This window comes from Primulina eburnea, chromosome 9 (assembly GCF_022965805.1).
Source record: "Primulina eburnea isolate SZY01 chromosome 9, ASM2296580v1, whole genome shotgun sequence".
NCBI lineage: Eukaryota > Viridiplantae > Streptophyta > Magnoliopsida > Lamiales > Gesneriaceae > Primulina > Primulina eburnea.
In genome coordinates this window covers 378,035-389,054 of record NC_133109.1, presented here as the reverse complement: position 1 = coordinate 389,054, position 11,020 = coordinate 378,035, and the positions used below count along the sequence as shown (strand labels likewise).

At 34.5% G+C, this 11,020-nt stretch overlaps 2 protein-coding genes across 2 annotated transcripts; both read right to left on the bottom strand.

Moving 5' to 3' along the window:
* Positions 1–2,222: 2,222 nt before the first annotated feature.
* On the bottom strand, positions 2,223–4,010 carry LOC140840969 (dof zinc finger protein DOF4.6-like). Its single transcript, XM_073208106.1, has 2 exons — positions 3,850–4,010; positions 2,223–3,259 (listed from the first exon to the last, which is right to left on the bottom strand). The coding sequence occupies exons 1-2, from the start codon at positions 3,874–3,876 to the stop codon at positions 2,447–2,449; spliced, it is 840 nt and encodes a 279-aa protein (XP_073064207.1). The 5' UTR covers positions 3,877–4,010; the 3' UTR covers positions 2,223–2,446.
* A 2,720-nt stretch (positions 4,011–6,730) lies between these two features.
* LOC140840968 (uncharacterized) lies at positions 6,731–10,770 on the bottom strand. Its single transcript, XM_073208105.1, has 8 exons — positions 10,360–10,770; positions 9,097–9,228; positions 8,845–8,968; positions 8,244–8,680; positions 8,023–8,099; positions 7,755–7,890; positions 7,382–7,585; positions 6,731–7,084 (listed from the first exon to the last, which is right to left on the bottom strand). Exons 1-8 carry the CDS (start codon positions 10,744–10,746, stop codon positions 7,025–7,027), a joined length of 1,557 nt encoding a protein of 518 aa, XP_073064206.1. The 5' UTR covers positions 10,747–10,770; the 3' UTR covers positions 6,731–7,024.
* Positions 10,771–11,020: the final 250 nt, after the last annotated feature.

Here is an 11,020-nt window from a genome sequence, read left to right as displayed (position 1 = left end):
TAAATGTCACGAACATCGTCGCTCGAATATTGAACTTCTTCTATTTCACTTTCAGTTCAAATCAATTTCGTTGTCGTACATAACATTAACATCGACTAGATTTTGAGACGATAAAAGAAATTGAGTTGAGATGTCATGAGGTCCACTTTCGTTGTTTTGAAATGCATCGTTCGCATCAATTTGATTATGCTCAGTATTTTTCTCAACATTAGTGACATAAGCTCGCCTACGTAGAGTACTCACATGCATCCAATCTGATTCTGCTCTCTTCGTTGTTAGATAAGTCAAATACACAACTTGCGAGGCTTGCGTAGGAAACACAAATGGTTCGTAGTATCCAAGACTATTTTTTCGATTGACATCAACAATTTTGTACTTTTTATTAGGCAACAAAAATGGTTCGTAATTTCGTCTAAATATGATTTGTTCTGACTTTTTTTCGATTGTAAGGACAACGGATATATCTATTTAATAAACACTCAGGATGACTAAGTGCAAATGTTGCAAACGACTCTAAACGCGACAATTTATAGACAGTTTGCTAAAACACTAAACCCTAAACCCTAAAACCCAAAACTGTTGCCATCAGCGACGGTTTGCTAAAACCGTCGCTTATATTAATCGGCGACGGTTTATTCATAACAGTCGCTATTAGCGACGGTTTGATGTAGACCGTCAAACCGTCGCTATAATAGCGACGGGTTTTAATAAACCGTCGTAAAATTTAATATGTGACGGTTTTAATGCAGACCGTCGCTATATAGCGACGGTTTATTAAAAACCATCGCTGATATTTCCGTTTTTTCTCCCATCAACCACTTAAACGAGCCGAGCTCGAGCTCGAGCTCACGAACCAGCTAAACGAGCCGAGCTCGAACTCGAGCTCACGAGCCAACTAAACGAGCCGAGCTCAATTTTGAGCTCATGAACCTATTATCGAACATGTTCACGAGCTAACGAGCCGAACATCATTAATCTCAAGCTCGGCTCAACAAAATTGTCGAGCCCAAAATAAGGCTCGGGCTCGGCTCGATAAGCTTAACGAACGAGCCCGAACGAGCTTTTTAACGAACCGAGATCCGAAAAACTCGCGAACAGCTCGGCTCATTTACATCCCTAGCTGTAGACCACCGAAGGAAATGGAATTAAGGTAGCGTTTGAGACATCACGCGGAAAAGAATTTATTTATTTATTTATTTATAATAAAATAATAATTGTGGTGGGTACTGTGCGGATTCATTAGTGAGTTGGAGAGGATAATTCTTCAGCACGCCTGTCGGAAGGAGAATGTTTCTGGGCCCCACATTCCTCTTACTTTTTTTTTATTTAAAAAAAAAAAACCCCCCGAAATTTAATTTGGTATTGCCAAGTCAAGGCAGGTTTTGGTACACATTGCATCGAATAATGGTTGATGTGCTTTAATGGCCAAAAAACAGTTATTACTTCTTATTTATTATTTCGATAAATCCTTCTTTAAGCCGGTTGATGTGCTTTAATGGTTGGAAGAAGAACGGGAAATTGGCCTTCACTCTTCAGCCGTCGTTTTTTTTTGTGTTCAGTCCCTAGGTACTTTTTTAGTACCACATTTCCACATGAAGTGTACCACATTTTGTATGACATAGTACCACAATTTTGTGGGTAGGGAGTGAACCCAAAGATATATTATGATTGGGGATTTTTCACCAACTTCCGCGAGGAAGAATCTTAATTTATTTATTTAAAACACAATTAATATTTATATATATAATATTGAGTGGCTACGCATAAAAAGAGCCATAATACAATCAACTTAGCTACGATATTACTAATCAGTGTACTTTGAATACTCTTTGTTTCATAAAACATAGTCTTGGTAATATAATAAATCACCAATCCCACTAAGTCGATCACTTTATTGGAACTCCATTAATAAATTAAACCTAGCTTTAACATTTTTCTTTAATCAAAATATCTTTATTGAACTACTAAAAAATAATTTTAAGACATGATCATCACCATTACAAGAAACTGATTGCCTAAGCCCTATGGACCATTAGTTACATAAATATTACAAGAAAAACAATTAAAGCATTGCCAAAGTTTGAATAATAATCCAAAAAAGGTTCGATTTTTGCTTCCAATTTAATGTTAAAAAGTTTCATACGTACATATATAGGACTCATGACCGTATGAAAGCGAGTGGCAAATTTAATAATTAATTAAATAAACTATAAAATTGCACATACGCAAAACCTAACTGTTAGTTCTGATATTATACTGTCTATTAGAGCAAATTAAAACAAATGAAATCACTCGCAAACTGCAAGAGGGAAAAAAAAGGAGAAGATCAAATAAACAAACGATAAAGAAATACAATGCACAAAATAAACCACCCAAATTTTAGTTTAAATTCATGATCAAAGTTCTTTTTTTTTTTTTTAAATAAGATTATACTATGTAGAGTTTTTCACCAAGAACCCTCCGCAAGCATTCCATTCCAGTATCCATTTGATTCTGCCTGCTCTCTATCTTGCTCAAATTGCTCATGATTTGTAGAAACAGGCTTCAGTTCTTCAAAAGGGAACAATATCCTCGATGAGTTTGTGTGATCTTGCAGATTCCCATATTCATTTTGATTATGATCAACTAGTCCACGATCTAATGAAAAACTCAAGCTTGATTTGAATCCATGCACGGGAAAGTTATTACCAGATGAAAAAACTGAGTTGGGATTATCAGAAACTGGTGGGATATTTGTCATAAAAGAACCCACTGATCCCATTGAGCTGATCCCCGTCTTAAGAAACTCCATGACTGGAAAATAAGAAGGATTCGAAGAAGGGTTATTAGGGTTTTGAGATTCGAGATTTTTTGCGTCACTTCCGAATGGAAAAGGAACGAATTCAGGGAATCCATTGTAGTGGGATGGATTATAAGCTAAATTCAGGTCCTGCCCTTCGTGGATCTTCGGATTCTGAGGTGAAAATTTTGGTGGGCTGGGGACCACTAATTTCTTGGAAGAACTTACGGAAGGAAGCACAGCAGCAGAAGATCTTTTGTTTTTTCTTGATCCTCCACCAACTGGAACATTTCTTAAGGTTCCACCTTCGGTCCAGTACCTCCTACAAGTCTTGCAAAAGTACCTTGGCTGAGAGAGACTGTAGTTGTTGTAATAACAGAACTTTGTGTTTGTAGAACTGCATCTAGGGCAGTTTATAGCTTGTTCCTTTTGAGGCCTTGGCTTCTTCTGATCAACTTGTGGTTTCACAACTCCAATTCCCTTGAAATATGCAAAAAAAATTGGAACGAAAAGGGAAAAGGGTGTCAAGAAAACTACACATCAACGCAAGATATGGCCAAAAAATATAAGATGAATCGATGAATCTTTTGTGTTAAAAACAAAAACAAAAAGAACAGAGAATAATTAATCCTAATAAAGCAAGAAAAGGCTAAACATCATTAATCAAACAAAAGAAACAAGAATTAACTACCTTTTCTTGTTCCGATCAAATCCTTTTCAGATAATATATGGGGGGAGAAAAGGGAGAAAGAGAAGGAAAAAGGGTAAAGAGAATTTTAATTGAGCTAGCTAGGGAGCACTACTTTCCATACAGATTAAAACATTAGGTAACAAAGATGAAAAATTCAAGCAAAAGATGATTGATTATGCATAAGTGGGGTTTGTTAGATGAAATCATCTCATCTTCTGGTAAAGCTATCGACTTTTAAATTAAAATGGCCATCCAAGAAAGCTTGCAACAAGAAACCAAAAAATTTCAAATCCCAAGTACCCTAGAAAGAAGAAAATAAAAAAGGTTGCAATGATATCATTGAAGAAAGGAAAATTAAAGATGTTTGTGTTTGCTTTACCTGTGGCCACTGAACATTAGTATCCATAGCACTAGAGGATGAAGGAAAAAAGGGGGAGAAAGAGAGCAACTTTTTAGTAGAGAAAGAAAGATTTAAAGCAAGAAAGGAACTTGGAGGGTTTGTGTTTGGCGGTAGCGCTCGAGTTTGCTTCCAATTGCTATATCGAGTGTCCGAAGGTAGTGGGAAATAAAGAAAGGATCAGTTTTTGTCCACTTGCTAATATTTTACTCCATATGGATGAATATATGTCTACCATGTGTAAGTATATGTTTATGTGTGAATGGGGGAGTGTATGCCGGGAAAATTTGTAAAATAAACTTTTGAGAAGGTCGTTTTTTTAAAAAAAATAATAATAATTGATCAAGGTTTAAAAAAAATACTCATGCGTATGCATATGCTGTTTTGGAGAAATGAAAGCTTTTTTAAAAAAAAAAAAATTGTAAAGTTTAAATTTTAAAAAATTTATATAATGTTTTTTTAGAGGGATTTTTTGCACTAATCTACTTGTATTTAATGTATTTGTCACCTAACTTCTTTAGTAAAATGTAAACATGATAATATATAGAGGAGGTAAATGTTGATAGATTAAATTTTCTTTTTTCTTTTACATATAACATATGCGTGCCAATTCAATCTCAAACATTATTGTTATTAATGTTATAAAAATTATAATTGTTATTATCATTCTTAAAATTAACTTTGACCTATGTTGTCATTCATACTATAGTACTATGATCGGGGTAAATTGAATACTTATAATCGTGTGACGTGTCATTTTAATTGAGAGTGGGTCTCATGTGAGACCGTCTCACGGATCTTAATCTGTGAGACGGATCAACTCTACCCATATTCACAATAAAAAGTAATACTCTTAGCATAAAAAATAATATTTTTTCATGGATGATCCAAATAAGAAATCCGTCTCACAATACAACTCGTGAGATCGTCTCACACAAGTTTTTGCCTTTAACTGGGCTACTTTGCAATTGAGACCTTACATAAAAAATCAATAAATCTATTTTTGCAATCTTTAGATAAAACCTTCTATATTTTTATTTGTAATTGCAACTAATTATTGATAAAAATTGTGTACTACCATAATATATATATATATATAGATAATATTGTATCTATTTGTGCATGTTTGTAGAGTAAGGAAAATGGCATAGGGTTTTTTATAATTTTCTTTTGAAATTTAGTGATAATTAATTTATATTTAAAGAGGTTTTAATTTATCCATTTAAATTAATGCATGACAAAGTTATGGAATTCACCATATATAATCACATTCCAAACCACAAAATAATTAATTAAAAAAAATACGGTGCAATGTAAAAGCTAAGTATTCTGTGTAAATATTCTTCACGTAAACTCAAAACAGTGAAATTAATAAATTAACCGCCAAACATTTTTAACGGCGACTGAAGGTCACAAACCAAAGCGCCACGTGGCAGAGGGTAACGGGACCCGCTGGAGCTAACGAGAGACCGAAACGTTTACACGCTGGGTCCCACTTCAAGGAGCTAATCTCGACCGTCAATTCAGATACGCAGATGATTGGACGGTGGCAAATGTCAGACATGTGTCACCAATATACGTCACACTTGTCTTAATACTCGTTCCATCCTTAATTTCGTGCGTTACCATCAATCATCCCAAAACTATGAGGTTAAAACTTTTTTATTATCAAAAATTTATATGATTAAATTTTTAATTGATAATTATATAAATCAAATAGTTATTAGTGCCCAAATTTTGTTCGAGTGTGATATGCAATTTGTCATATATTAAAATCAATAAAAAAATTTGTTTCTAATTTTTCTAAAATGTAAACATGGGCATGGACTGACTAGTAATCCCATAAACCAATACAACAATAAACCAATCTGGCGATAACGTATCTGATTTGTTCAAGTACTAGTCAAAATATATATGCTATTTATTTACCGTAGAGTAACTACAACCACTTAATAATTATAATAATCACCTTTATTTTAAATTAGTTTGATAACTTATCTAAAAAAACTGAGAACAATATATTTTTTAATTAAATAAATAAATATTTTTATATAACTCCCCGGGATAACTTGGTAAAAAAAAAAAAAGAAGCTAGATCTTTCATAAAAATAAAAATACAAAAGATAAATCTTGCAGCGTAAGGTATGTGGTGCCGTATCAGTAGAATATTGCACAAATTAGACAATTATGAAAATATTTAGGATGGTGACCTTGTCCACCAAACATAATACAAAGAAACACATCACCTCCCTTTCAATTTCCCAAAACGAAACTCTTTTTCACACAAAAGGATAAAAAGAGTAGACATACCTTCCTTTTTTACATAACAAGTCGTTTTTATACTTTTACCACAAGGACAAAAGAATTTTAGGTTAGGACTACTAATTGGTCAAAATCTTGATTAATTTATAATAATCACTTGAATTTAAATTTCAAACAGAACACAATAAAAAACAAAAAGATATTCCCTTAGCAATGGAAATCTCAGTGGGTTGATTTGACGAAAACACGCACCAACTCGCTTGAAATTTGTGTATATTTATCAAGACCGGGCATCTTCATAGTGCTGTCCTCATATAATAAAACCTCACAACAATATCATTTAAAAATGTTAGTGCTTCGCCAGCTCAACTCAAAAGCTAATCAGAGTACTATATATATATATATATATATATAAACCAATCAGTCAATCTTTTAATCAGTAAATGGGATTAATTATAGCTCATATAAGCTAAATTATGAGGACCAAAAAAGTGTATTATTCGACGATCATCATCATAGTTACAATGCCATGTGTTCGCAATAAGTCCAACAAATTTACCTCCAACATCGGGGATGTGCTACATATCACACTTTCCAGTGATTTTGATAAAATTTTAAAAATTGAATTTAATTATGAATACATTATAACATCGTGCATTTGTACTGGATATTAAGTAAAATCTTTATTTGGTTGCACTTTTACAAAAGAAATGCATATATACAGTGTAGATGTTCTGAGTTACTGGTTGGTGGGTTAAGTTGAATCAAGCAAGGCATGTGTTTCTTGATTAGCTCATCAAATACATGTATGAGTTATAAACGACTATATTTCCCTATCAAAGGACAGCACTCCGACCTTTTTCTTTAGGATTTGCCAAATCAATTGGCCTCGGGTTTACTCGTTTAGCTTGCAAACGTCCATAAACTTCTGTATTGCATTGTGATACTGGGTCCCCTGCAAAAAAATTTGTATGAAAAGGTTTTAGCAAGACTCGCCAACAAGTCTAGCAGAAACGGGAATTGAGGAGGAGGAAACAAATGGGAGAAAGAAAGGGCCTCAATTTATTTGTGCTGACAAGTATCAGTTTATATCCACCAGAAAAAATCTCCGTTGTGTATGGAAAATGCAGTGAGATTGCAGAAATTTGGTTAGCTAGCTATTCACCAGGATGAAACGCAAATGGTGTATGATATTTCAGAGAGAAGTGAAAAAACAAAGCAGGAGCCAGGAAGTTAATCGGATGAGGGCTACCTCCCAGTAAAGTTGATGGCAGTCCATGCACTTCCAAAACTCGATATTTTTGTTGAACAAGCAGTTAGGAATCACTTGAAATCCCTTGGATGCCTCAACAGCTTCTTCAGTTGTCAGAGGCTTTTGGATGAACCTCCCGTTGCATTTAGTGCACCTTGTCATTAGCTGGTCTTCGGATATTTTAAGTTGAAATGTTTCTATGACCTGCACCATTTCAAATTTTCAATTCAAATTAACATAGTACGATTTATTAGTTAGCTGATAGGATTTTTTTCCGTCTGCAGGGAGGGATTTTAAGCAACAGAAAAAAGCAAGTACAAGGAGCATAAATAAGAGATGAAGAACAGAAAATGTGATCATCCGAACCATTTACCTCAAGAAGCTGTTCATTTTTAAGGAGACTCTTCACCTTGTATAGTTGGTTTTTTATCAAATATTCATGTCTCAAAAGTTTGGCATCTCTTGTCAAGAGCACTCGCTTCTCTTTTAGTGCTTGATCTATCAAATCTCTGAAGAAATTTAGTTCCAAATTAGTTAAAAGCTTCCATCATTTCAAGATTTAAACTAATAAGATACTAACTCTTAATAGTTTGTCACAAAAATAAATATACCACCTCAAGAAAATTGATTATAAAAGGTACCTGGCATCGGGCCTCTTCGAATATGGAACTGCAGCATCTACCCCAACACACCGCAAATGCTTCGCCAAGCCTTCAACCTGGGGTAACCAAAATAGAAAATTCATCTATTTCAAATAGCCCGCTATCAAATATTTGAAAAATAAAACCGCTACCTACATAAATTTCAACCAAGAAAATCTTGCAACGAAAGTTTATATTCAACCATTATCTGATAAACATACCATCACGTCACATAAAAACTTAGGGGATCCGTCACCGCCCAAGGCGGGATCCCATGGAGAGGGGTCATGCCAACTGTCTACTACTTCCAGGGTCTTTTGCTTACACTCCAGTACTGTAGAAGACTTTTTGGTTTTCTTTTTCGAAATTTTGGGCTTTCCATCGGAATCCTTTAACAAGATTCTGTCACCGTACTTCCTAACTATCCATAAGAGGGTGTTATCCACTTCTTTGTTGATTTTATATGAGTTCGAGGAATCCACCTCCTTACTTGTCTCCATGCTGCCACACAATTCTGGCACAGTTGTGCGGACCACGTCTGAAGCTTCAACATATTTGGTACTTCTCATCAGACTACAATCATCAGACGTCTCAAAGATCTTCAACCCAGGATCTAAAACAGATGGCCTGTGTTTATTGCAATTTCCCCCAATGTTAGCTGCAAAGAACATCCATCAAAGCACTTACTTTAAGGTAATATGTTCAGATCTAATGGTACCTGGTGCATGCAGATGTAATACGGCAAACAAAGGATATTAAACCCAAAAACTTTAATTAAACTAAAAGGCGACCTTTCAAATGGTCATTTAAAGAACATCAAACCTTCTCTAACAACCTTGGCTCGGAAGACATTAAATATCTCAACCAAACAATGAGCATCTGCAGCCGCATATATCTTCTGCTCTTCTGTCAAAGGACGCTTAGACCAGTCACTACACTGAAGTTCCTGATACAATATATACATACAATTTTAAAATCCATTTCAGAAATATAACTTTTGAGGGCAATAATTAAATACTTTCACCAGTTGTCATCAACTGAAATTGGGCACTTAATAATTCATAGGATGCACACCTTTGACAGCAAAATGCCCAAAACTTCCTCGCAGACTGTTGCTAAGCTCTTATGTTGTTTTGGTACCCTTTGTCCGGGTACTTTGGGTCGTAAATAGTTGTATATGGCCGTAATGTCAATGAAAGGTTCAACCTGACCGAGAAAATTTGACAAAAGTATGTCAGAAAAACAATCTAACAGTGAACTCTACACTGCTGTAATATCAATAAGAGGTTCAACTAAACAGAAGACAAAAGCAAGTCCGGAAAACAGTTTAACTCTAGACTTTCTTTTATCACAGTGTGTTTGAATCCAAAAATTGGGCATAGAATAAGCATAAAGTTCAAACCTTTATACTAAGTCAGAATACTTCTTGTACCGATGTCAATATTCAGCCACCAGAAGGAAAAAAACACAAAAAACAAATACAATAAAGCAACTTAATCTAACTGAACCTTCTGTGCACATGAGTATGACATTGCACATATCGTAATATAAGGCGAGCAAAAATTGCAAAGATGTGAAATTGTAAGCAGTGCTTGATGTTTCTAGCTATCACATATATATAATGAATCGTGATTTGGGAACACCAATCAAACTCTACACCAATTTTGCAATAAAAAACAGAGAGATTAATTTTTTTCCACAGTTCTACTTATTGCATCTCATAATATAGAGAGTTGACAATCCTCACTATCCCACAGGTTTTCATCCATCAAGTTCGGCACTTTTTAAGATTGAGAACATGACAATTGCAATTTGACTAAGAAAACATAAGAAATATCGAGAATGCACACGTCTTTTCATATTGCATGTAACAGAACTCCACTGAAGAAGAGATTGAGAATATAATTCTATGTGTAACTTAACCTAAATTGTACACATGTATTAATATTTCATGCAGCTCGTAATAAAGACCGATGATTCCCGGGAAAAACCGAAAATGTGTGAACTCCTTGCCCAATCTTCCTGTTCTCAATATCACTGAAAATTCCAATTAGAAAATCAAAATTTCCATTTTTTCAATCTTCCTAAATGCAGAAACTAAAGAAAAATGAAGTTTAACTTCCTACACTTTGAGGAATGAAAATCAAGCGCAACAGAAGTGGAGATTAAAGAAAATTGAAAACTTATGTAAACTCTTGAATTCAATGATAACTGATCATCCTAACTAACACGTCTAAATTTTCCACCAGAACAAATTCATTAAAATGCTACATACTAAACAATAGTTCGATCATCAACATCTGAACAACCATAGCTAAAAAGAATAGAAAAACTTACTCTGTCAAAACCAGGTTCACACCCACGCTGACAAAACGTATAGGACAAGAACACCAAATCCTGCTTAAATCTGAATCCCAGCTTTATAACATTCGGCGATACAAACACATTCTTCAACAATTCATACACGGACAGAAGCTGAATTTCCTGAAGATCGACCAGAAAAACCTGTAGCGCGTCGGAATCAGAGGAGCTAATGAGGCGGCAAGCAATTTGGAGCAGGGAAACGGTGGGGTAGGTGGAGGAGCTGCGATTAGGCTTCCACTCTGCGTCGAGGCCGATGACGGAGGAATGAGTCAACGCGTAGCTGAAACGAGTAAACTCCGGCGAGTTGCCGGAGGTGACTAGGTCGATTGCGGTGGCCTGTTTCTGGTCTTTGGGTTCCATTGTAGTTTAATGGGCAAATGGTGATTCATTATTTATACCAAATAATTTATTAATTACAAGTTTTTTTTATTAATTTTTCAGTTTTTTTTATTTTAAAAATATTTGAAATAGCTTTTATGTTTGAATGGTAAACAAAAAATAATCATTTTTATATTTGAAGTAAAGTTGAAATGGAAACCTACAATAACATTATTTTATTATTTGTTACCTTTTTTTATTTTTTTAAGAACTTTAAAAGCCCAATAAAAGAGCATTTTGAAAACATATTTTGGTA

Coding starts and splice junctions, on each gene's coding strand:
- LOC140840969 (XM_073208106.1), bottom strand. CDS start 3,876: ATGGATACTAATGTTCAGTGGCCACAG. Junction 3,260..3,849: donor CTAATGTTCAGTGGCCACAG/GTAAAGCAAACA, acceptor GCATATTTCAAG/GGAATTGGAGTTGTGAAACC.
- LOC140840968 (XM_073208105.1), bottom strand. CDS start 10,746: ATGGAACCCAAAGACCAGAAACAGGCCACCGCAATCGACCTAGTCACC. Junction 8,969..9,096: donor TGGGCATTTTGCTGTCAAAG/GTGTGCATCCTA, acceptor ATATTGTATCAG/GAACTTCAGTGTAGTGACTG. Junction 8,681..8,844: donor AGCCAAGGTTGTTAGAGAAG/GTTTGATGTTCT, acceptor TGTTCTTTGCAG/CTAACATTGGGGGAAATTGC.